We start from the raw sequence: 26,433 nt of genomic DNA on the forward strand, positions 1-26,433 counted from the left end.
CATCATTTTGGGCAGTGCACAAACCACAACCTTGAGTGAGTTCTTTTGGATCCCAAGCAATTACCCTTCTACAAAAAACCTAAAACGTACTCCTGTAGATATTTTTAGACTCCTCAGTTTTTTTCCTCTGCATGTGTGAAAAAGGGCTATCACCTGCTGTATAATCATGTGGAAGAGGGGTCTTGTTCATTGAGTCACCAGCCCAAATGACAGCCGTGGCGTGAGGCAACAGCAGGGGAGTTTGCTGGCAGGCGGGTAGCACCTAAGACACAAAGCCCTGCCAGGTGCTAGCTCTCAGAGCATCTGTGTGCCATCCCTGACTCTTATGCCAGAGAGGGACTGTGTGGCGTAAATGCCCCTCTTCGGATGGGGAGGAAATAGGGTGCAGAACTCAGTTCTCTAAATCTGATACTCAATGTGTGAGGCTTGATGGGCTGAGATTTTAAAATTTCAGTCTTTAAATCAGAGGTAATAGTATATTTGATGACGAGGCTCACCTCTCTAAAGAAACTAAGGTTATTTCAGAGGTCTGTGTTCTAACATAATTGTTAGGTATAATGATTGGACTACTTACCTGAGACCTCAAAAACCTTGATTTTGTTCCCAGCTGTGCTGCTGGCCTAGGAGATTGTTCTGAGCAAGTCACTTCTTTGCTTAAGTCTCCCTGCCCTGTAACAGGTACAGTGAGTATTGCTAGTTTTTCCTATCACTTTGGGATTAACGTGGTAATCCTGATTAATGGATAATCCCATGTGCTGCTTCCGTGCCTTTGTTGAACTTGATGGCAATTCTTGGACTGTGTCAGGTTCCCTGGGCACCATTGTTTGGTGAGTGACCAGCTTTAATGTCAGATTTTTATTTTAATGTATTTGTGGCATAATAGGCGAATTCAGGTTGAGAGTAAAGTACATAAGCCAGATGTTTCTGCTAAATCAGTCAGTGAAGGAAGGGTTGGGAATGTCCTTAGGACATATTCTCCAGAGGTACGAATGGGACAGTTCACAACTCGTACAGCTTTTGTTTCGTGCTGGTGCTAACAAGAGCACAGAGCAATTTGAAATCAATTATCTCTGTGGCCAAAGGGGCAACAAATATATTTTAAAGTGAAACTTTGTATTTTGGGGTGTTGTGTTGTAGAAGGCAGTAGATTCTGTAGCAGAGCAATTAACGAAGAGAAGAGACTCAGGCTTGGTTAGTTTAATTCTGCTTGACCAGATTTCTAACTAGATGGCATTTGAAATTATGACAACAGAGGCATTTTAACTTAGAGGAGTGAGTTGTGGAGATGAGTATAGGGTTATACAAGGAAGAACATCTGGGGGACTCTGGAGGGAAGGCACAAAAGATGTTTTGGAGACAAGTTACAGAGCAATAAAATTTCATTCTAATTACCTAGTAATAAGGCAACTTTCAAGTTGAGATACACTGACAGTTGGTTGTCATGATTACTATATGTACAAAGGCTGCTCTATTTCAACTGTAGAACTGTTTTTAGCCTCCTCCCAGTGTGGACCAAAGGCTCGTCTATGAAGATGTTTTGGGGTACTTAAAATCTGTTCCATAAATGAAAAAGTTACATGGCAAAGGAAAATTTGGTAGTGTAACTGCATTTAAATTAGGAGCTGATTTGAAAGCGTTGGGATGTTATATTTTTAAGTAATGTTGCTATGCTGTTACAACTCTTTAGTGCAGATAAAACTGTTTACAGGAGGTATCTTATACCTGTATGGGACATATAAGAAATGTTTATCTTGGTAAGGATTTTACCAGTATGACTAAAGAACTTATCTTGTGCTCAACCAAAATACAAAAATTATATACAGACCGAAACTTGGTTGTTTGTGCAGGACTCTTCTGAATCACCATTCCCCAAGCCTGACTTAGCTATGAATCCTGACAGTTACGCCTTATGTATCTGAGTCATGTGGCATATAATTTCCAGATAAATTATGAAGTTACTTGCAGAGCCTGGGCCTGAGGGGCTTCTGCGAGCCTGGCTGTGTGTACACCAGAGATGTGTGGATCAGTGGCTTGGGGTAAATGGCTCTGGTAGGAGGCTACAGCAAAGGTGCAGGTACTCTGCCATGTGGTGTTTTTTACTCTTCTCTTGCTCTTGGAGAGGGTTTTTCCTAGTAACTTGAGCTTTGCCAGCACAGCTTCCACGCAAGGAGCGTTTGGTGACGTAGAGGTGATTACGTACTGTGGCAGAACACTCCTAGTCTAGACACCTCTATCTCCATTTAAATACTGAAGGTGTAAGTCACTCAGAAGAAAATGGGTAATTATGAAAACCAGTCACAAACCCATCATGGCCCACCTTTCCAGTGCTGGAAGTACTCATCACCACATTGTCTGATTGGCATATAAAGCCTGTAAGAAGCAGTATGTTTATGTTTTTATTATTATGGCTCTCTACCACTGCAGGGAAAAGAAGTCTGCAAGGCTTGTGGTTTGGAATGGAAAAGAGAGGCATTCTCTAAACCCACTAGATAATCAAATTAAAAAAATCTTTTTAATTGTTCCAGCCCTAGAGCTAGTTTTGGGCAATGTGGGACCAATTAGATTATTAAAACCACAGTTTCTGATCTATATCAATTATTCTTACAGCTTGAACAGCCCAAGCATTTAGGAAGGTGATTTTGATTAGGTGTCTGTGGTTCCGTCACCTCCTGCAGGTACATCCCTCATCATTAAGGTGATGCTTCAGTAATGCCACAGTTAAATAAGGCACATTTTCTGCTTAAAAAGGAGTTTAAATCTTTAATTAGGAAAGGAAAAAAGTGTTGTCTGCTCCCCTCCCCACTTCTTCCCCCCCCAGTGTAAGAAGAAAGTTGGTCTGTGCACAACAGATATAAAAGGTTTCCCTAAACCAAACTTAGACTCATTGTATTTATTGCACTAGAAGTCAGGATCCTTGGTTGTCGTGTGCTACAGAAAGAGAGCAGGAGACTCAGAATATTGGCAGTTTTGTAGTGAGATTCTTTTTTTTTCTCCTTGTGGAAGCTGAAGGAACGCTGCTGTTCCAAGCAAGAGTTACACGGTGCCTTTGTCTCTACTGCCCGTTCCCTCTCACTTCTGGTACCCTGACTGGTGAGTGTCTGGGGCACCAGTGAGACTCTTCAGGCTTGGTGCTGCTTGTTGTGGTTCACATCAAGGGCTGAGACCTGCTGGGACAAGATGTGATGGTACAGTTTAAATTGTTCTTATGCTCCTGGATCCCCCCAAAGTAAGTGGGAAGTGTCTGCAGTGAAAAGTGGTTTATGTGCAAGTGTCTGAGGCTTTAGGGTATTAGAGGGGTGTGTCCTGTGAATTGAAACTGGTGTAGAGATGTCTTAACTCCTGAAGGTAGGTTTGTTTGTAGAAATATGTTATTAGATCAGCCGATGTGGTTGGAGGAAAACAAGACAGATTATCTGAAACGTCTGCATATGCAAAAGCTTGTTTGCTTTTTTCAATTGTATCAGTTAGCCTAATAAAAGATATTATATCTCTCTACAAGCCTTGAATCTGTATTATCCTTAGGCCATCTTAGCTATGACACCACTGTTTCTTGACTGGTGACTCTTGAAGGTTAGCATGGTAATTGTATTGGTAGGAAATACGGTTTAACAAATTAAACTTTTTGTGAGGGGAATTTCTGTGGTTTTTTTCTTGATGATTAAATTTCTAAGACATTTAAACAGCAGGTGTTGCAAGAAGTCTGGGTAAGTGTATTTTGGTACACCTTGCTTAACGTAAGAAGCTACAGGACTCACTGAAGCATCTTCAACAAGCACTATAAAAGCATTTTTTTTCCATTTAAAGCATTTAATTGTGTGACTGCACATGGTGGTGATGAAATCACTGTCTTGGTTGCGCTTTAAAATCCTAATAGATAATTTTTTTAGTTTACAGTCAAAGCACAGTTGCAAAATATTTTACTATTCAACATGAATGTTAGTAACTAAAAGACTATTGCTTGAAAGTTGTACACATATATAAGTAAATGACATATGTATATAGAGAGGTAATATAAATATAATTGGCATTGAAATTGGTACGCAAAGTATAGAAATCAGACAAGTCCATCGTATATTTTTAAATCTGTAGTTCTGTATTTTCCAAGCGTAGGAAAATCTATTGTGAAATGTTTAGCTGTTTGTCCTTCCTCCTGCATCAGGTGTGTGGCTGGTGGGGAGGAGGGATTAGGCAGCTACCTGCTTTCCCATGCTAGAGCTGTATTTCCTTTGAAGGTGCTCCTTTCTCCTTTGTAAAAGGCAAATGGGCCAGTGCTTCTGCTTTTCTACTGCCAGTATACACAGCTTGGGAACAAATTACGGCCCCCAGGGAAGCAGCCTCCTACCATTCTAGGTTAGGGACAGATTGCTTCCCTCTGAAACAATAGGAGAAGCAAAGCAGAAATTCTTTCTCATTTGTCCTTCGCTTCACACAGCCTGTTCTTGAAACAACCCATTCACTCAGCCTCCTTGAGTCAGTACCTCCTCATCCAGATTTCTGTGATTGTATTGTTTTAAGTAATTTTAATGTTTTCCATAAAACTAGAAATTACTGCAATGTTTTAGCTTTTCTCTTTTAGATGCTTTAAATGAGTGAAACTCTTGACAGTCATCTGTGGAGAGTGGCTCCACTTCACTGCCCTGTTTTCCAGATAGCCAGATGACGGAGAGAAAAGAAGAAATGGTTGGAACAGAAAAGCACTGTGAGCAACTTCCTAAACAGGAAAGATCAGATGTACAAAGCCAAGATCGTGCTAGTACTAGTCCGGTGCTACCAGAGTCTGCCAAATTTGCAGCACTGTAAGCCCAGTTTACTTTACAGTTTTATACTTCAAAGATATGATGTAAGCTGTTTTGTTTCTCTCAGTAGAAATGACATAAACTTTTAATTAACCTCTCTTTCTTTTTGTTTTATTGAGAACAAGAAAAAAGTTCCTCATAGTAGTTTTGAAACATTTTTGTGTCAAGTTACCAGGGCAACAGGCAAAGGCAGATAATCTACCGGGTAACTTCTCAGCAAGACAGTTCTGTCTTGCAAGTAATAAGTGGACCTGAGGCGTCTGTGCAAGATGAGCTGTCTGTGGATGCAATGCACGTGTTCATAGATGAAAATGGTGAGTTTCTGTAGTTGGAATAATTGCAATGTGTGAGGAAATTTCTGAAGAAACTTGGATACTCTGGAAGGATATTTCTCGTCTGTTACTGATCGCATGTTTTAATGTGTGCATGAAAGAAAAGGGCTTAGTAATTTAAAGTCAGATCAGCAATAACTAAATTTTTCAAAATCTGCCAGCGACCATCACAGACAAACTTACGCAGTGCATAAAGTTTATCTTCCAAACTCATCCTTAAAAAATGCTGGCTAGGCCAGAAGACTACTTCTGTCTTTGCAGAAGAACCCTTGGTGTTTCGTGCCTGGTGAGAAGTTTTGCCTTGACCTGGCCGGGCAAAAACACTCCTCCTTTTTACTGTTTTGTTCTTCAGCTGGATCAGACTGAACTCGTGATAGTGTGGTGGTTGCCTGCTCTTCGACTTGTGGTCTGCTACCCCTTTCAAGAGAATTAATGAGTGACTTAGTCTTGCTCCATGCCTGTGCTTGGTACGCCGCTGCTCTGCAGCTATTCCTAAAGGCTGAAGCTGTGATGTAGCTGGTGGTGGCTTGTCTGAACTCTGTGTAGTGCCCTGTGAGGTACTGGCCCATACATCTGAAAGGCAGCTGTCCCAAAAGCTGTGTTTCCCTTAAAGCTGCCTTCAAAACCAGTGTGGAATGAGTGTTTGTGGTGGCTGGGTTCATGATGCCAGAGGTGCTTAAGTTTTCTACTGATTCCTCCAGGCCCTGCTCGCAGCCCTGCAGCTCCTGGTGTGCTGTGGGGCTAAGAGCAGCACCTGCCAGTCAGCACATGGCATGACCTCTGCATCAACGAGCAGTGACCCTTCACTTTTTGTTGCATATGCAAGGAGGGGGTAGCAGTGGCTACACTTTTAGTAGAATTTTTTCCCTGCTTGATACCTCCTGACCTCACCTTTGTTAACTACAAAAAAAAAATCTGATGATTTCACATTTTGCAGTGAACTTACATTGCTGGATGGGCTTTGCATTTACTTTATGTGCCTTTTAAATTTTCACTGTAACTTCTCTGTTTTGATTTGTCTCAGGTTTTCAGTTGTTCAAATATTAATTTGCTTTCTGAAGTCTAAAATAAGCCTAATGCACGGACTGAAAGCTGTATTTATAAATGTGCCTGACCTATAATGTGTTTTTTATGAGCTTTGTGTGTAAAATAAATGATCATATCACTGAACTGATTTTTTTTTGGTCTGTATTTTCTAAAGGGGAAATTAGATCCTGTTATTTAAAGGCTGGCCGTCAGAAGGAAGGAAATTTTCGACATCAGCTATCAAACTGTGATTGTATTTCAAATGCTCAGTAAGTAAGCCCTTATTTTTAGAAACATTAAAAGTTTTCATTGCTAGAAGCTATGAAACTGATTGTAGCTGTGAAAGATGCATGTGAAGAGGAGTACTGAGAAGTAAATGTACTAACCTCTTCTAGAGATGTCAAAGCATGCATTTTTTTATTTTGTGCTAAAACAGTGACTGCTTTGTAAGAATTTTGATACGGTAAAGTGAAAAAGAAAACCAGAACTATGCAATGTGCTTTCATTACTTTCTGGGAATAGCTGAAGTCAAGTGTGGTGATTATAAATAAGACTGTAAATAAAGCAAAGTGGGACTGTTACCAGCTGTTCTCTCAACCTTGTCTTGCTCGCTTCCCATGCCTGCTGGGTCCTTTGTAGATTTTTAGTGCTGTGTCAGTATCAGCCAGTGACACTGCTTCCTGTGGATTCTAGTAACAGAGCCTTTCACCTTGTGTGAAATCTCTAATGATAGCTTGCCACTCTGAAAAGGTAACTGAACAGTTTTCTTTTTTCAAAGGTCTTTTTGGAGTAATCCACATAAATCCCATATTCATTACTGTGGTTTCCACACTCTCCTATGTGATCTGTTGTTTGCATATCTGTTAAAAGAATTTTAACTATTCATAAGTATTTTTATTAAATAATTTTGTTTTCCATACTCTTATACAGCATTTGGAAAAGGTGAGTGAGAGGGTGAGAAGGGTCATTGTTAATAGTAAATACTGTTCTTCGAATGTTTGGCTTTCAGTGGAGACTTTTGAAAAGTGTGGGACCATGTTAAGAACAGTGTTAGCATTTTAGATAGAATGCTGTTTTGAGAGACATGAGAATAATGCTTTTAATAGTCTGTGGGTGAAGATTAAAAAAAAAAAAATATTTGAGTTCATCTACAGTAGAAATGTTTCCATAAGTCTTTAGCAAAATACAAAAACTCCAGCCTGGTAGAGTTCAATTTTGACCTAAAAATCAAACATTTTGCTTTGGGTCTATTTAACTCTTGCAACTCTCTTCATTTCACCTTGGACAGAATACTCCCCTCCTCCCCAATCACGTAACTATGAACTTGAATCTGTCCTACATTCAGAAATAATTTACTGTCCCCTGACATTTATCAGTTAATCTGTTTTTTAATCAAAAGAACAATAATCTTCCTTCTCATATAAGATGTCCTTCTGAATCTGTTTGTTAGATGCTTATGTGACATCTCTGTCTTCCTGTACTATGTTAAGTGCTGGTTTTAGGTTTTTGGTTTGCAGACCTTTAGGGATGTGTATTATTTTTAAGGGGTCTGCTGCATGTTGTTAACAAAAGCACGTTCAGGTATTTTTTGCAGCCATTTACATGCATTTAATTTCTGAAGATCAGCACCTTTGCTGCAAATCTTGGAGTACAGTGACTGTTCAGACTGGGGAACAGAAAAAATTTGCAAAGACGAGTGGTTTCCCAGGACTGTTTCTGTATGGGAGACAATGGTAGGACACACAAGAGCTTTTCCAAGAACAGAGCAGTATGGAGGAAACTACAAAGCAGAAGTTCACATGAAAAACAGGGAAAGAGGACAAGGAAGCATGAAGCGTGCTTGAGGTGGTTTTTGCAAGGGCAGTTTAGGCCAGAGAGATTAGTGAGAGCTGTTTGTTCAGTGGGCGGTTTCTACCATCTGTGCATAGATTGAAAGGTAGCACAGGAAGGGTTTTTGTTTTTCATGGAGGTGTTTACCATCAAGTAGTTTTGTGTTAAGACAATGTGGAACACTTACAGCATATAGAAAATAGAGGAGCAAATCTGCTTTAAAGACAAGTTCAGGAATCAGGCATCATTTCTTACCCCTTTCCCCTATCCCCACCTGCAGGCATGCACATCACTTAGGTTAGTTTCTTATCCATGGTTACAGATAAGGCAAATAGTCACTGTTATTAACTAATGATCTTTTTATTACTGAGGAAAAAGGCAAATAGGATAAAATAAAGCGCAAGGCATAATTGGTGACCACTTCAGCTACAGTCTCTTTTATATGTCTATCTGTGGAGAGCTCTTGACAGAAATTATTCCCTTGAGGGTGGGCCCTCCTATGGTGGAGATGTTCATTGTGTGAGTAGTCCGTACCAACAGGAAATGCTGCTATTATGGAAGGATATTAGAATAGAGACACAGAAAGCACCTCTGAGATGTCCTTGATTTATCTCCCAGCCCATCAGAAAGTTAACTAAGGAGAAGACAATGATTCTTGACAGTACTTCTTAATGAATACTTGAGATGGTGCAGAAGCAACAGCTTTAGGCTTGGTGTCTGAATCCATTAATGAGCCATCCAAATCAGATTTTTATGAGGTCAAAGGATTCAGGAGAAAATTAATGCCTGGCCATCAAAGATGGCATCCTCCTTGAACAGGAGGGGCTAGGGTTTTTATCTTGGGGAGCCCAGATTTCAGAATCTAGAATAAGTTTATGGAGAACAATAGATAAGTACGCAGTAGATGTTAAAGCTCTTAAAACACTTTTCACCAGTCATGCTTGCTATATAGTGTTAATCTTAAGCTGCTCTTAAAGAGAAAATGTCAAACTGAGTTGAGCCAGTGGAGAAGCTATGTGGATAAGCATGGACTGTGCACTGATGTGCTCCTCTATGAGAAGAACTGGCCCAGGCCAGGTGATGGCAAGAGGCCTCTTGCTTTGGGGTGGTTGTTGGGAGAAGCAGCATATCAGAGGCACTGGCATGCCAAGAGCTGTGGCAAGGGGGTGAAGGGGGAAGGAATTTTGACTGGAGAGGGTATGAACTCTGGCTCGTTTTTCAAGAATAATGTAATTGCCTTATGAATTGGCCATAGGTAAATACCATTTCACTAAGTTATGCAAAACTGGAGGAGGTATTTAAATATTACTCAAAAGAAGCCTTCATTAAAGAAAGCCTTGAGGCAGACACACTAACATTTAATGATCTTAAATTCAAATTATGACTTGCTATTTCTGTCTATTGAGTCCTACTGTTGTCTGCTCCAGTAGTGAAGTCTTAACTGGTCTGGCATTTCACAACACGTTATCAGGAACTGAAATTAAAGCAGTATTTCTATGGCCTGTAAACATTTTCTCTTCTTGGCATGGCTTCTGAAATCCATTTCTTGCAAAATCCTAACAGTTCAGCCACAGAAGTGATGCTGTGTAATGGTGTGGGGTTTTTTTTGTTCTTTGCTTTTGCGTGCTTCCTGCTCTTCCTTTGCTTGTAAAGGGCCCAGTGGACAACAATGGATGACATTGTGCCAGAGAAAGCAGATGTCCAGGTTTGAAAAATCCTGTGTTTTCTTTCTTCAGAGGATCCTTGAAATGGAAGCAGTACTGTTTGAGGGAATTACACTTTGTCTTGTCAAAAACCAGTGGTCCATCACCTCTTTGTGGCTCTGCAGTGTTGTGAGGTGATCTTTGGAGTATTCTCCAGTTTATCAATGTTAATATGTATTTTTATATTAATATATATTTTTCTTCTTTTATTTATTTTTTAGTTTTATCGTTTGCATTTTCAAATACAGTAGTTGTGCTAATGAAAGATATTACCTGTACCTGCAGTCCTTGTCCTGGAGATTTTCGAAGCTTCTTAAATGTACCATAAACAGTCTCTTATGAATAATTTCTAAAATTATCCCTTAATTCTGCCAAAGGTTACTGAGAATTAAAATTATTTTAAATTGTCTCCATATTTGTCTCTCACTGGTCCAGCAGTCCAGCTTTTAAAATATTAAGAAACTTAAGTTTGCCAAGTTAAGTTTAAAGGAGGTTTTTATGTTATAATGATCACCAAAAAAGGATAATTCCTTTTCCATCTTAACCCTCACTTTGGCAGGTGATTCTTATTACTGAGTTTGGTAAGTTATTTAAACATTGGCAGGTAGCTAATCAATTCCCCAATTATTGCCCATGTAATTACCCTGCCCCCACTTTTGTCTGTTACCTTGCCAGCGACTTCTCTTGCCAGCAGTCCCTGTGGAATGGGATCCCTGCTGAGCTAATTGCCCCTAAATTTGATGCTCCCATTACCTTGCCAAGTTCACCTCTAGCCATAAAGTGCTTTGTGACAGGCTTTGACAAGACAAAGTGTAAACTGTATTCTCAGCTCACGGATTACGTTAGAAATTAGTTACAGGAAGACCATTTTGAATCTGTTTTGGAAATTGGAAATAGGTTTCTCATTGTGAAAACCCTTCATTGCATTAAGTTCTTAACCATCATTCTCTTACAGTGAATCCTTAATGTTTCTATGCTGTATGTTTTGAGGAGTCTAGGACAACTCTCCGCAGGGATAACTCTCCATGGGCCAGCAGATTCCAGTGGTCCTCCCCACCATGTGACGCCACGCTGGTCCTTCCTGCAGGACCAGGTGTGGGGAAGACTGGCGCAGAGCACCAGGGAGGACCTCAGTCCCCACCGCTGCAGCACTTCTTCCCCATCCGCCTGACACATGTGGCAGCACCAGCACTGCGTATACACGAGCAGAAACGGATCTAGGATGGTTCAGCTCAGCAGTGCTCAGGCGACTGGCTTCCCCCCCATGCTCGGATTTGCTTCCCCCACTGCTTCCCCCCCACCTCCCCTGCCGCTCACTCCCCTGCCTGCGCAGCATCTCCTCCTCCTCACCCTAATGCAATGCATGCTGCAGGCACGGCAGGAATGAGCTCATAAGTGGTCTCCCATCCGCCTCCTGTGAGAGACTGCTCGCTGCCAGGTGCTCGGGGCTCTGCATGGTGTTGTGCAGAGCCCTCACCGATGTTTAACAGCTTTGGAGCTTGACGCGTGCCAGGAAGGACCAGTGCCACAAGGACTGGCAGAATCTGCCACCCCATGCAGAGTTGTCCCATTCTGATTGCTAACTATGCTTCAAAAAATGCAGAAGGTGCTCCGCACAAAATCCTGATATGGATGTGTCCATACCAACCTGGAAATTCTGTCTGTGTTAGCTGAGAAACTGGGATGTGTGTAGCTCCAAAAAGAAACGGGTTTTTGAGAAGGCTTTTTTCTTAAATAGAAAAAAAAGCCAAGGGCTACTTTTTGAGGATAGGCCAATTCTGTCTCTCAAATGAGGTATGAGATCTTCTAAAGGCAACTGGAGTTGTGCCCACACAAGCTGTGGAAGCATTTGGCCATTTATATTTCTTCCAAGACATACTCTGGGTTTTAGCAAATGCAATTTATAAGAATACTGCTTGTATTATTGAGCCTGTTTCCTTCTCTGCTGTGTTAAACTGAGAAGAAAACCATACTGAAACTCCCAATTCTGTGCAGAATGGAATCATTGTACACAGGTATTGATTTTAGAGATAAGAGTTGGTGTCTTCGGAACAATCAAGTTTTTACCGACAGCAATTCAACTTTGTGATGCAAAAGCATTTGATTAATTCAAATGCATATATAGGTTTAAGTGCTGGAACTCTTGCTGCAGTTTATCACTTCATGTATCTGGCAACAGTCAGCAGTAACCATAAATTGCATCAGGAGGCTACTGAGCTGCATATGTGTAATAGAAGCTGGAGTTTAAAATAAATATGTAAGATAGGCCACAGAAATGGATGTATGGCTTGCAGCTGAAATATTTGAGAACTGGAGCAGAAAGAATGATTGCCCAGCCTTTAGAAAAAAAAAAATCTTTCTATCTTAGCTGCAGATTCCTCTTCCTGCCTAAGAGATTTTGCTTGAAATCGAGTGTGTGTATATATATACCTAACTTGCTGTATACCTTTAAAAAAAATAGTATTCTAGTTTAAGCCTTATCCTGCTTTCTTGGTCATGTATATTTTTTAATTTATGTATATAATTATTAAAATAATTTTATGTATGTGTATAATTGCATTTATGTAGGTGTTATTATTACACATGGTTCACCCATAGCAGTACAATTCATGCATTCATACTGCACTTTGCATGTTCTGTCTGAGCAGTTGGTCCTCTAAACTCCTAGCTCTTTTAGATGAGGCTCTGACACTAAAACCAGGCTTCCTAGAAGCTATATTATAGTTTGAGTCTAAAATGCTTTGCAGTACACAATAGAGAACTCCATTAAGAAAACAATTTTTGCTTACATTTTTTGTTTGAGTGTTTGTTTTTCTTTTTTAGTAACAGCAGGGCCAATAGGTTAAAAAGAAGTAGTTGCAGCAAAATAGTGACTAACGAGTACTAAGAGACTAATTTAAGTTACCTGCCAGTATGACTGCAGAGTGCTACTGTTTCTGGCCCTGGGCAAAAGAAAGAATTTCAGATCAGTGAGTTAACTTATTTGATTTACATTCACATCCCTGAATAAGCTGCTTGAGTGCATTATGCTATATGAAAGTATCTATCTGAATGCATTAGTGATACTGTATGTCTCCTGTATAAATCCATTAATACTTAAGTGTGTTCGCTGCTGGAAAATTCCCTGAACCTTTGCGGTTTATTCCTCATAGCAGAAAGTAGAGTTGTAAGTAGATTTTCGTTTTTAAATTATTTTTAGTGTTTCAAAATGCCATTTTAGAATGACAAAATAGTGTATCACTAAAACATCTTTATGTTTGTCAGCAAGGTGATCCAAATAACAAAGATTACCTGCTGCTCTAGTAACAGGCTACTGACTTAAGGATTTATTGAAGCTGCTTGGGAGGTTGTGCAGTTCTGTAGCTGAGCACGTTTTGAAATGGATGCAACAAATATTATATAGTTCCTTTTGGGATTCAGTGATTTCAGATGAGGTGGTCACACAAGAGTACACACACTTGAGTAGTGCTGCTTGAACACATAAATGAGCATGGTATGTGCATGCTGAAAATGTTTGAATTGTATGAAGCCACTGATTTTTCTGAAAAGTAGCCTTTACTAACTCATTAGCATTTTCCTTCTGGCTGCTAGGGACAGGAGGAAAGCCTTGTGTTAGCGTGGCTAACATTAAATTCCTTCCTGTATTTGCAGAGTGTTTTAACTCCTCATGCTCTGTGAATACAGGGCAGGGGAGTGAGGGTTTTCAACAGAATGAGACTCGGAGATTAGAGGGAGCCGTGCTGCCACATGATGGCAGCAAAATCCTGCTCAGGACTAGGAGCTTCGGTAGTCCTTCAGCTTGTGGAACTGGCTTCTCTTCTCTGCCCTCACCCTTTCACAAGGAGAGCTAAAAGGGGTGTTTTGAAAGGCTCTGGAGACAGTGGAACTGTGGGTGCTGTTAATGCATTCATTCCAGTAAAGCTGCATCTTCTCAAAACGTATCCTTTAGTTTGTTAGCTAGTACATGCTGTTAGTCTTTAAAGTTGTTAGTACATTTATCTTTGAAATGTAGTAGGTTTACAGATTATCAATTTACATGCTTGTTATAAAAAAAAAAATACAGAGAAGTAAGGATGTAGAGTGGTTCCCACTCCTAAAACCTAAGAAAGAAGGCATACATAACTTCTTGCCTTCATACTGCCTGAAACACTGTTGATAACATGCTCTGCAAGGCTTTTCTCTCTGTAAGTAGTATCTCACTTAATGAACTTAATATGTACCACTGCCCATGTCATAGTCCATTGCAAAACTTTAACAGTGATCTTATATAATTTTCTGTCTATTATGTCAGTAAATAGTACATCCAGCTTTCCTATTCTGTAAACTTGAGTATTCTATCTTATTATCATTGGGGGTGCTATTGCTAGTAAAAACAAATGCCAAAAATCTTTCCCAAATCCTGTTGCATGAGTAGCAAAATGTGAGCGAGATTTAAGAGAGATTTCATCGTTAGCTTGAGCTCTGCTCAGCAGTAACCACTATGGAAAGTTAAAATATGCATTCTGAATTAGTTCTATTCTTTTTGAAACTATTAATGTCTTATCAAAAAAAGTGAAGATTGCAGCCTCTTCATGTTTTTTCCACATTTGCTATGATTGGTTTTGTCACATCATTATCCAATCTTAATGCTGCTCTCGCTTTGGCATATTTCTCTTTTCTTATATACTTTTAAGTTCTTTAAGTTGCTTTTTAGTTTTTTTAAGTCTTATTATTTAACACTACAATTGGGAAGTGTAAATCATCTGCTGCTTAAAAAGGCAATATCCACAACTAGTGGATTTAATCTCAGTCCTGAATTGTGCAATACTGTGGTCAGATTAATGCTGACAGCTTTGTGGTGGAGACCTGATGAGCAATAAGAGGCCTGTGCAATGGGATGTAAAAGTGATTGGGACATGAAATGGCAAGGAGGCCATTTTAGGCGAGAAGGAGCAAAGCTGCTGAGGTGGTGGTAGGAAGGCACCATCGGTGACCTATGGGCTGCTGTTGATCCAATACTTTCAATGTCATTTCAGTCACTTAAGTTTGTAGCACAAACTGACTTTTTTTGAAAGGACAGAAAATTAAGGGCATTTGGACTTCTCGCTATGTCGTTAGCACTAGCTGGGGCTCTTGTACAACTGGATCGCTCAGGTCCCAGTTCGGCAAGTACTTTTCACCTCGGCCAGTACCTCAGAAGTGATTGCTTGTTGGATGTGCAGAAGGGGAGATTCCCCACTCTGAGCTTCACTTTGGCTCTTCAGATGTCACAGCCATAGCTGCTTTGACTTAAACTTAGTGTTTTAGTGAGTTTTACAAATAGCTTTCAGCTGTATAATTTATTATTGCTGTGGATATTTGTTACACACTATTAAGCTTAGTACTGACCCAGACAGCTGCCTGCAGCAGTCCAATCAGATCTTTCTGGTTTTAAGCACATGAGGACCGAGAGGAAAGTGCTTTATTGTGACTGTTGTGACATTGGTTGCAAGGTTCCTTGTCTTTTCTCCTATATGCAAATTAAAATGAAATTTAGCCAAGACCTGCAAAACAACTTTATGTTGGGTAATTCTTTGTGGCGTGCCTGTATAATGATATTACCTTGAGAGGTCTGCAGACTCAAGGCTAGCTAATCCTTAACAAAGGGGATGACTTAGACTGCGTTATATTTGAATGGCTTGGGCCAAATTGTCAGTGGTAAAAGTGGTATAAGGCAACTGTCACAGACTAATCTGAGAGGGAGAAGGAAGATTTTTCTAGTGTTATCAGTGTTGTATGATTGCTCAACTAGCTTATGTTTAGTCAGTGTTCTTACAAATCTGAATTATGAGCCAGAAAAAAATTCCTGATGTTATAACCAGTTATCGGTAGAGGGTGCTATGTATCTTTTGCATTTCATCTGCACAGGTTGTCTGTTTATCAAAGATATTTTTAGTTAATAATTTATTATTCAAAATTCAGTGCAATTATACCTTTGCTTACATTAGCAGTGTGGTTTACTGTAGTATATCTTGATAACGTTAATTTGATTCTGCAAATGAGCAGATTTTCCATTTAGCAAGATTCCATGCTATACTGTGATCAGCTCTGTTATAATGATTTTATGATTAGAGAGTGTTTACTCCTATTTATATATGGTAATAAATTTATGGAATCTAGTTTATAGGTTTACAAAAACACAAACACCACCTTCGCATTTCTTACTGGTATTTGCTGTCAGCGTGGTAACGGTGTCATCAGATGAGACATATGGCTTCTGAGTAGCTGTACAAGCGATTCAACATCACAGGGGGAACAAGTGAACATCAGAAGGAGGTTGTGTGGAAAATAAGGATAAGGAAGAAAAAAACAGCCAACAGGAGCTGAGGGGAACAGAAGATGAGGAAAGAGTAAGAAGATACAGAGAGATGAGGCTGATGAATAAAAGGCATAGGAGGCAGATGAAGGCCAGATGATGGCTTCTGGTTTTCGAATTGTTGCTTTACTAGCTCTGCCTTCTCAACTTCTCTGCCCTAATTGCCTTTTCAGGTCTGTGAGATTTTCGACTTTTTCCCACAGTTAGTGTCCCAGCTGCTTGCAGACTCTTCTGCCGGTTGCTGATAGGTGGAGCTATGAATTTTTTCTGTAAATAGAAAACAGACTGTTGTCTCTCTTGCCTTTTCAGTTATCTTCAAGTCTGGTGGGAGATGACTTGTTCTCTTAAGTTTATTCTTGGAAGAAGTCTTACGAGTAAAAGAATTTTGATTTCTGAGAACTGATAGAGCAGAGTACCAGGGGAATATCTTGGCCTATCTATCCGTCCTTCTGCCATTTCCATTCTTGGTAAACATGGGATAAAAGACATGGTCCAGTTGAGGAATACTCTTGACTCCACTTGGCTTCTGTAGAAAGACAGCTACAGATGCAGAAAGTTATTGGAGATTAACTCTTCATTTAGGAAGACAGGAGAAGCCACTGTTCTATTCCCCTGCTGTTTTGCTGGGTCACTTTTTGGGCAGGGTAGTGTTCCTGCATACACTGGGCTGTGCTTGTCTTTTTCCAGCTGTGAACAGGGAGTCCCAGGGCTGCACCCACAGTGGCAAGGAACTGGACAGCACATGCTGGGGAAACAGCAACAACAAAAATATCCATTGCCTTCCTTGAAGCTGGACAGTGGTGCCCTTGAGTAGGGCACTTCAGAATATGCAAAAGGCATGACTGTCCTCTGTAGTCCTTATCTGTGGGAATCTTCCTCCTGGGAAGCATGCCTCCAGCCTTCCTCCCCTTTCTGCATGCCTAAATGTGTTGATTGAGATCCAGGATCTTAGATCTGTTCCCATCCCTTCTGTGTCTTTTGTTATTTGCTGCTGACAAGGTGCTAAACAAGACCCACAAAGGACATATGTTCTTACACGAAGGTTACTTTATGGCTGGGACATCAAATAGGTTATATTGGACGAAGTCCTCGTTTCCATGTACTGTCCAAAGGGAACATGACAGCTGCCCTGACTCTCTGGAGCAGATCATGCTTCTGCCTGTAGCAGGAGGAGTGGGGAGTGCAGGGGAAGCCGTTATGGTCAGGAACATGGGGCACTCTCGTTTCTGCTCAGCTGATAGCTCTGCTGGAGTGGCAGATGGTGAATATCAGGTCTGGGATCCAAGCCTGATAGCAATCAAGGCTTTGAAAAAACTAAACTACCTAGAAAAAACTAAACACGGACCAGAGGCAGGATGGGTCCTCTGGTGACATCCTGAGGCTGCTGGTGTTCCTGTTTGTTTAGGTAGACCTAGCAAGCCCTGGAGGGAGAAGGAGGGAGTGTGCGTATTTCAGGCTGTCAGTGTGACTCTTCAGCGCTGCTTCTAAGTTATCCAGGCGTTGAACCTTATCCCAGCACAGTGCTAGCAGCTGCAGCTTAAGTTAACAGCTGGTTATGTTCAGGACAGCCCCAATTTTAAAGCCCCTTTTGTTGAGCTTGACAAGGGTTACATGACAGGCTTTGGGAATTGGCGCTTAAAGGCATGGAAGGTTAACTAAAATTAATAAGGTGGCTTGGGGGCAAGCGTAGGGTATGCAAGATAAGAGTTTTATTCTTTGCCCTGCCACAGGCTTCCTGGCTGACTGTAGGCAGATTGCTCTAGTTTCTTCCTGCCTCTTTATGGAAAATAGAAACAATAGGTATTGACTACCTTGCATGAGCACTGAGGTGCTTTCATCTCATGCAGATACGAAAGTAGTAAGAGCCCACGGCAGGCATCCAGAGGCAGTGGGTAATGAGCTCAAAGCAGGGCGCCTGATGTATTCCCATTTGGAAGAGAATAAGCAAGAAGTATTCAAAATAGTGCTTTTCCCCAAGTAACAATTATTTCATTTCAATATAGTTCTTGCTGAGACCCGGTGAGTCATGTCATGGTAGCACACCATTTCTGCAACCCAACAGATATCACTGCTGTAAGTGCAGAAGATTTCCTCAAGTAAACTTTTAAGTGCTGTGTCTACAACGTAAAGCAGTAAACACGGCGGGGCAAGCATCTTGCTCAGGGCCCTCCCGGGGTGAGTTTACGCTCAGAACAGGCAATATCTGAGCTAGCGTTATGTGAATTAGCTCATGTATGTTGTCATCTTGCTAGGGCAGAAGGAAGTTCTTGTAGCCTGAATTCTCAGTAGGGTGAATTAGTACTCACCAAATTCAGTGCAGGTGAGGCCAGACTAGCTTGGTACCTAAGTGAGCTTGTTTGAAGGCTAATCCAGGATCTCTGCAGTAGCCACTCTGCAGTTTTGCTCTGTAGATATGCAGCTCTTGACCTGAATTATTGTTAGTGGACAGAAAAAGGCACTTCTGAAGTGTGATTCATCGTAAGTTTTCATCTCAGGGTGACAAAAATTATGATACAAAAGTATCTGTTTCTCTGTGGTGGTTGTAGTAGACCATATGAATCTAAATTTGGGGTTTAACTGCTTTGTGGGTCTGGGCTAGATTTCAGGTATGGAGGTAGAAGCCTCCATGTCCTGTGAGCCAACCAGTAATACATTTACAGGCTTCCTCCTGTAATATTTCAGAAATACTAGGAAAATACTGCTTCTTAAAACAGTCTCTTTCCTTTCTCCCCTCATGCACAGGGAAATACAGTTCAGCTCTTCTAGTACTACCACTTCAGAGAGCCAAGAACCGTCTTCCGGGGATCAAGCAGCGAGCGCGCTTCAGCAGCAGCTCCTACTGATGGTGGCACGAAGGACCCTTTCAGAAAGCCCACGGGTACATTGTAGTATCTCAGTTTCTAGCATTTTGATAAACTGCCGTATAAACAGATGTTGCCGGCTTGTTCCTGAGACAGTTTTGTTGATTTTCTAGACTACTTTGCCTGGTATTGATCATATGGGAGAAGATGTATTTTATGGTGATGGATGCAATTCAGCTGCTTTCTACTGACACTGAGTAGTGTCCTAGGGGAGTACTTAAAGACTCCATCACCTACAAAGTCGATCTTCTGTCTTCAGTCTTATTTTATTTGAAAGAAAGAGGACACAGCTGTTACGATTTTAGACACACCACCAGATTTTAATAGTATGAAGTGTTTATTCCAGATTCATTACTATCCTAAAGCGCCATGTCTGGTTTCACTTTTCTGAATCGGGCAACCAGACTTCTGGATGTCTGTTGTGGAGTGTCAAAGCCACCTCCTCAATGCAGCTGGTAAAAGAAAATGGCCCCAAGTTCAGTTTGTATGGTAGTATGTGGACATACTTGAAATTTAGTGTTTGGGGTCTGTGACCAATGGCTTAAAGCTGTGGTTTGTTTTTACAGTTCATTTTATAATAACTTTAACCTCTTTTCTTCGATGGCAGATTCTAGTTTGATATTTCTGAATAACCTTAAAATGCCAACTAATTATCTTTCATCTTAGATTTTGCACAGGAACTTAAAGCTAGAAGCAACTTATATAAAGGAACTATTTTAAATTAAAAATCAGGAAATTGTCCTGAATTTTGTATTTCGGATTTGGACAGAGACTTTCATCTAAAAGCTCAGGTGTTTTCTAGCTATTTATAAATCTTGTAAACTGCCTATAAATTAGAACAATTATCATTTGTGGTTTATTTTTTTTTTCCTCTTGTGGAAAAACTGCACCATTAAGAAGTAAGATGTCTTGCTCAAGGTCACACAGCAAGCTTGTTACAAGGCCTGGCAATAATTTCAGAACTTCCTGGTTTCTGAATTTTCGTTTAATAAAACATGAAATTCTGAGCTGATGTAAGTCAGGAAAAGTTTTGTCATTGATTTCAGTGAAGCTAGGGTTTCAGACTGTCGCTGACATCATATAAATTTATGAAGTGAATTTTTCTAAGCCATTTTTTGATAGGAGGCACAGTTAGACTAGTGGCTTACTCAGGGCTAGTCAGAAAGTTTACCAAACGCAGCTCCAAAATCTGACTCCAGCCCAAGTACTGCAGTCCTTGTGTAATGGACTTCATCCAAACGCTGCAGTTCCTCAGAAGGAACCAAAATGTTCACTTGTGCACTAGTTAAATACATGTTAAGCTGTACTGAGGACTGAACAATCAGATCCTCAGGTGTTTTTAATGGACTCTGCTACCATTTTGATTTTTTTATGTAGTTATAGTATGCAATTTAGATTAGATGAGTGAAGTTAATGATTGTAGTTGGTTGACTTTCATGTTACTTTCTGTTGGGAAGTAGGACCCAAGAGAAGCAAACTGTGCCGGTATTAATAACTGTAATATTTTAAAATATATTTTTTCTTTAAATACCCCCCAAATCCATAATTAAAGTTATTTATTTAAAGTGGTAATAGAAATATTAAAATTTGGAGTACCTAAACTACTACTAGATTTTAAAATCGGCGTGGTGAAAGGATTGCAGTCAGTCTAACAGATTTTAAATTGCTTGGAATTGTTAGTAAATGAAAGAATGCTTAACAGCCTGGCATCCCCTTACATGTCTGAACGCTCAGAAACATGAGTGAATTACTGTTCTGTGCTGATAGCGGCTGAACTACCTAGCACTGTGTGGCTGTACACTTTTAGTCAATTTGAGGCATGAGATAAAATGCGTAAACTTGAATTTCTTTCTCTGAAGATTAAGCTAGCCTGTTTTACCTCACGTTTGTCAGCAGACTGAGGATATCAATGAGTTGGTTCCCAGATGACATGCAGCAATACATTAAATCACATGTAAATTATGTGTAAAATTCCTTTTCCTGGAAGGTGAAGATTAAAAATTATTCCAATAATCTGAGAGAATATTTTACAATTCCTTTATGCAGGTGGATGTGTTGTTTAAAAAACTGCATTTTGCTCACAGTTGCAATTCAAGGAGATGATCAGTTACTTCAGACAGAAATCCCCTTCTCTGAGTAGCAAAGTTAATCTTACACAAATAATTAAATGTAAATATTGCCTAGAGTTCCATAATAGGTATATTTGTTATCTAATGTTGTTTAATTATCTTTAAGAAGGGGAGGGGGGCTAGAAGGAGGTTGAAAACCACTAGACCTTGCAGTGATTGGAAATCTCAAATTCTTCTTGAAAGAAAGTGATCCCCCTCAAATCAATTATTGTGTACCTTGGAAAGAAATCACTACTTTGCAGAGGTTTTTTTGTTGTTGTTCTGTTGTCTAGCTTTGCAGGCTTGGCTGATGGTCTGTAGATAAGCCTCCCTCCCCACAAGTGTTAGTGAAGCAGTGCAGGTATAGAGTTGGAGATCTGAAATGCTGTAGTTCAAACAGACAAGAAGAAAAGGCCTTAGAATCTGACAAAAGCAATATTCAGAAGGATGAATTTATGATTGTGATGGTAAGATTAGAGACTCTTAAACTAGTGATTTTTATGCTGTTTTTGCTTGTTTGCAATTTTTTTTTTCTCCTCTTGCTGTTCTTGAGGATGCACACTTGATGTGGTATTAGAAGCATCTCAGGAAAGATAAACAAAGCTGTGTTCTGGAAGGAGAGTTGATAAGTCATCCCTCTAGGCCTTAAAGCCTACTTGGGTTTTTTTTTGATTAAACCCAAGGATTTGTTATGTGTTGTGTTGTAATTAGCATGACATGTTGAAAAATCTTCAAAAAGCAACTTTAGGCAAGCAGTTGATTGGCACAAAAATATATATATATTTTTTTAATATTTAGTATTTATGTTTGAAGCATATTATCACTCTTGAAGTCCATAATTGGTATAGCTTCTGTCCATCTGCAATAATTAAGCTGTGTGATATTTTTATTTCTAATTTAAAATGGAGAAAATAAATATGCTCCTACTATCCCTTTTTGGGGAAAAAAATTATCTGAAACTCCATGTGAATTTGGCCTTTTAAACACCTGTTTTGCTGGCAGCCATATGTCAATGTGAAAGAGTTTTGTGTATTTCTGGTTTGTTTGTTTTTAAAGCAACCTAGCCAGGACCCTGAGGATTCTTCATGTTCTTCAGCACAATGGAAACTGAACAGGCAGTTTTACAGATTTATTATATTCCCTGGAAGATGGATTAAAGTCTGGTATGATCGCCTTACCTTGTTGGCATTGTTGGACAGGTAAGCTTTTTTCTTAATGCAACTCTATGTAGTGTTAGAGTGGGTGGCTCCACACGTCCATAGAGCAATGCAGACCACTAGAGAAGGAAAAAGTGACAATTGTATTAGTGTCTTATATTCAGGTTGAGTAGATAGATGCTTGTTTGCTTTAAGTTGAAGAAAACATTTTTCTTAGAGTTGGTTTTGGTGGTGGTCGCTACATTTTGTCTTCAAGAAGAGGCTTTCATTCAAGTGAGTACCGGGCCTTTAATTTGACTCTCAGCTGTTGGATTCATTGGTTCTGAGCTTTCTGATGGAAAAAAATCAGGGTTTTGTGCAAAAATATGGAAGTGAAATGGTCCCAGGGTATTGGAAACCAAGTACTCTAATCTTAAAAAAAATAAAAAAAATAAAAAAAATAAAAAAATATAGAGTGATATTCAGGAGATCTTTCAGCTGCTTCCTCTGTTCCACTACAGGTTGGTTTATTTAGGGAAAATTTCTTGTCTTAGCATGTCTCCTTTTTTTAGTCCCTCATTTTCATTTGGCATCTGCTCCTCAGGCAGCACCGTTTGCTGTTAGACCTCACATGGTAATCTGCCAGACTACTAGGACCTTCAAACATTTTAGCCTACATACTTAATGGTTGCTGGCTCTTCTATCTTTGCTTTTGAGTGGGCGCTATGCCATATATATGTTAATATGGGCTCCACAGCAGAAATTTCAGATGGCAGTTTTACGTGCTGTAATTAGGGAGCTTAGGTCCAGAGCAGATACTTACTTATCTGTGGTGTCTTATCTCTGTTTCAATTGCATGGAAAGCATCTGCTGATAAACTCTTTTGTTATAGCCTGAATATTAACCTTGTTTTTTATCTTAGCTTCCATGTTCTAATAGAACAGATAAAACGAAAAAAACATCAGATGACAAATTTGGTCTTTCATCTAATTCTTTGTTGTCAGACATATATTTGTCATTAAATGAATGCCTTATTTTCTCACTTAAAAGTGTTTGGGTGTTGTGTTGGGGTTTTTTTGTGGTGGTTTTGTTTGTTTGGTTATTTTTATAAGCATACACTTGCCTACATTTGAATCAACTCCACGTTTTAGCTATCGTAGTATCTTACTGCTTTAGTATGGGGATAAAATACCATTGAACGTAGAAATGTAGTTTTGGGGGCAAAACCTCAGATCCTGTAAATTGTTAGCTCCACCACTGACGTTTCATACCAGCTGCAAATGAACCTGCCTTGCTTTAACAAATATATTAATATTTGTACTTCTCTTAATGCTTTTATTCACATAGGACAGAAGATATAAAGGAGAATGTATTTGCTGTCCTTCTGGTAGTTCTTGTTTCACTTCTTGGCTTTCTGACTCTGAATCAAGGCTTCTGTAAAGATATTTGGGTTCTGTTGTTCTGTCTTGTGATGGCCAGCTGCCAGTATTCTCTCCTAAAGGTAGGACACAAGTTCATATCCAATTGTCGAATTCTCTTCTAACTTCTACAAAGGCAAAATCCTGTAAGCAAACTTTTTTTTTCTGTTTTGATTTTAGAGCGTTCAGCCTGATCCTGCTTCACCAATACATGTAAGTCTTGGCCAGTAGAACAAGTCTTTCTCCTTTATTATCACTTGTGTACTGTGAAACAGTTCGCTGTTCAGTGAAGCACAGGTATAAGTAGTTTGCTGTTCTACATGATTTATGAAAATGAGCAAATGTTGTCTGTGACTTCAGGACTTTACTATGTTTAATTAATTTTAAGCTATTTCAATTTATTGCTGCTATTAGGAAAAATACTTTAAGCTAAAATATGCAGTAAGAACAAATGCATCTGGACTAGTTTGCTGAAATTCAATCCTGTGGCATCAGACAAACTTTTTCTTTGTTTTCCGTTAGAAACAGTGACTGAAAACAGCAGAAGTTACAGTTTAGCAGCTCAGCCATTGGTTGTCTGGTCTTCAAATTTATTTTCTTTTTTGAGATTGGGGCTTGATATTTTTAATTTATTCTTTTAAAATCTGATGTTGCAGAGGTTTTTCTCATTTGTTATAATACGGTCACAGTTTCTGTGCTTATATCCTGAAGAAATGGCCAAATCTGTGGGTGAATGCAGGCTACAAGGATCTTTGCTGGTTGCTATTTGTCTGCTGAGTATGTCTGAGAAACTGAACTCTGATGGTGACAACCACCTTGCAAAGAACCAGTTCTTACCAAGTCTATGCTCGTTATCGAACTGGTTTAGGACCATCATCCTACAACTGCAACCTGACCTCTACATCTGTCACAGTGTCTCAGCATTTTTGGTTTGTTGATCTTGGAAGACATTTCAGTGGTCACAAGGTCCCTTGCTTGCTTTTACACTGGCTGCTTAGTTGCTCACATTTCTTATTTAGCTCTTTGAATGTTTTTGAGGACCCTTTCTCTTCCCTCAGGGTTCAAAAACAGCATGTTGAAAACTGCAGGTCTGCTGAATCATTTCCCTTTGTCAGGGAGCAATTATTTTTGTCAGTTTAGAGGCTAGAAATACAGGCTGAACTTGAAATTGAGGTTATTTACAAGCGTATGCTACACATTTCACTGAGATGGATTTCAGAAGATTCTTAGGTGTTATGGGGTGAACTTACAGTATTGTTGGTTATAATGCATTCACAGAAAAGACCGGTCTGCATAAAAAGTAGGGAAGGCTAATAAACAGCAGCTTACACATTGTAGGGTAATATTTTCAGTACATCAAAGAAATATTTCTGCGTCAGTGAAAAGTTGGGATTTTTGGGGACTAAAATAATATTATTTGTCAGTTCAACTAGAATGTGTCTAGACGTAATGATGTGAACTGTAATCAAATAGTTTGCTCTTAGACATTAGTAATGTGTACATTTGTTTAAAGTGGGTGGCAAACAGTTTAATCAAAACTTCATTATAAACCTATCTAGCTGATATTTTTTTTATAGTATTAAAGGCAAAGTAGCTAATGAAGTTTAAACAGAACATTTTTTTTGTGCAGAATCCAGGTTTGCATTTCAGACTCCCACAATACTGTTACAAATGTTATTTGTGGTATTGCATTCTCTAAGTCATGCAGCTGTGTAGCAAAGAAACAATAGGTGTATTCCCATCTTCCATATGCTTTCCTAAAACTTTATCAGGGATGTTTTCTTGAAAGCTTTTTGGTGCACCATATGAACTCCAATGGAAATAAAATTTAGACTGTTTTTCCACAGAGGGTTTTAAAAGTAGGAGGCATTATAGATCAAGTTAAAATAGAAGATTAGCTATTTTGACATTGTATCTTTTTAACACAATAGATATTTGTAAAGGCTTGCTTGAGCTAGTAAGCACCACAAAAATAAGACAACAAGAAGGTGGGAAAAGATACTCCGTGTACTGTTTCATAATTCATGTGACTACATTAAAATTAAAGAGAATAAAATCTCTTGATGTTAATGTAAGGATGCAGAACAGCAGAGGGATTAAAGAATGATCAGAACCATGTCCATGAATGAAAATGCAGATGTGATTTTTTTCAGTGTGAAACAAACCATCACAAAGCACAGATTTGCACACCGAATTAATTTCTATTCTTGGATCCACAAGTAGCCACTAATGCCTTATGTTATCCATGCCTGCCAAGGACGTTCTAGACTTCTTCCCTATCTGTCACATTGAGACTTTGTTATTCTTTGATGTGACTTTGTCATTTGTTTGTATCCTGTACCATTTTGAAAGACTCTGCTTTAAAATACCATCCAGTGAATGTGAAAACACAGTGCCTAGAGATGCATAAGCTTTTGTTCTGAACTGCTTCCGAGCACTAGTGTATTCACTTCCTGGTGTTGAGGAAGAGCTAACTGACTAAAGCCTATAAAGTCTGGTAGTCTGATACAATTCTATTGGAGATAAGATAACTTGTTGCCCCCGTACCATGCTGTGACAACTAGGGTCTCAGAGTTGAATACTGTATATTGTCTGTATACTGTCACTGTGGTAAGGGATGAGTTTCAGTATACAGAGAAAAACCTATCTAACTCGGCAAATGTTTTGAGTTTTATAATCATTTTTACTCATTGAATTGTGATAATAGTTCTGTTTTGATTAGCTTTGGTGTTTAAGTTGGAACTTCCATGTTCTACAGCTAACGCTGGCTACTGGCGTTTATTGTAGCTGCAGGTTTAGTGCTGTTGCCTGCTGCAAAACGAGAGCCTAATTTTTCTGTCAGCCTGTGCTTTAGCCTTTCTAGCTCTGCTCTGTTGGGAGCTGATGGCC

The 26,433-nt window shown here is 39.5% G+C and overlaps 1 protein-coding gene across 1 annotated transcript in view; it reads left to right on the plus strand.

Annotated features, from left to right (window-relative positions):
* PCNX2 (pecanex 2) overlaps positions 1–26,433 on the plus strand; it is a 156,482-nt gene that overhangs the window by 17,751 nt on the left and 112,298 nt on the right. Inside the window, exons 6-12 of the mRNA XM_086460994.1 lie at positions 4,649–4,796; positions 4,965–5,110; positions 6,330–6,423; positions 18,764–18,899; positions 22,047–22,189; positions 23,474–23,627; positions 23,725–23,757. Coding sequence (XP_086317120.1) covers positions 4,649–4,796; positions 4,965–5,110; positions 6,330–6,423; positions 18,764–18,899; positions 22,047–22,189; positions 23,474–23,627; positions 23,725–23,757 — 854 coding nt within the window. The remainder of the gene's footprint in view (positions 1–4,648; positions 4,797–4,964; positions 5,111–6,329; positions 6,424–18,763; positions 18,900–22,046; positions 22,190–23,473; positions 23,628–23,724; positions 23,758–26,433) is intronic.

Source organism: Leptosomus discolor, chromosome 2 (genome assembly GCF_034619465.1).
Source record: "Leptosomus discolor isolate bLepDis1 chromosome 2, bLepDis1.hap2, whole genome shotgun sequence".
Classification (NCBI taxonomy): Eukaryota; Metazoa; Chordata; class Aves; order Leptosomiformes; family Leptosomidae; genus Leptosomus; species Leptosomus discolor.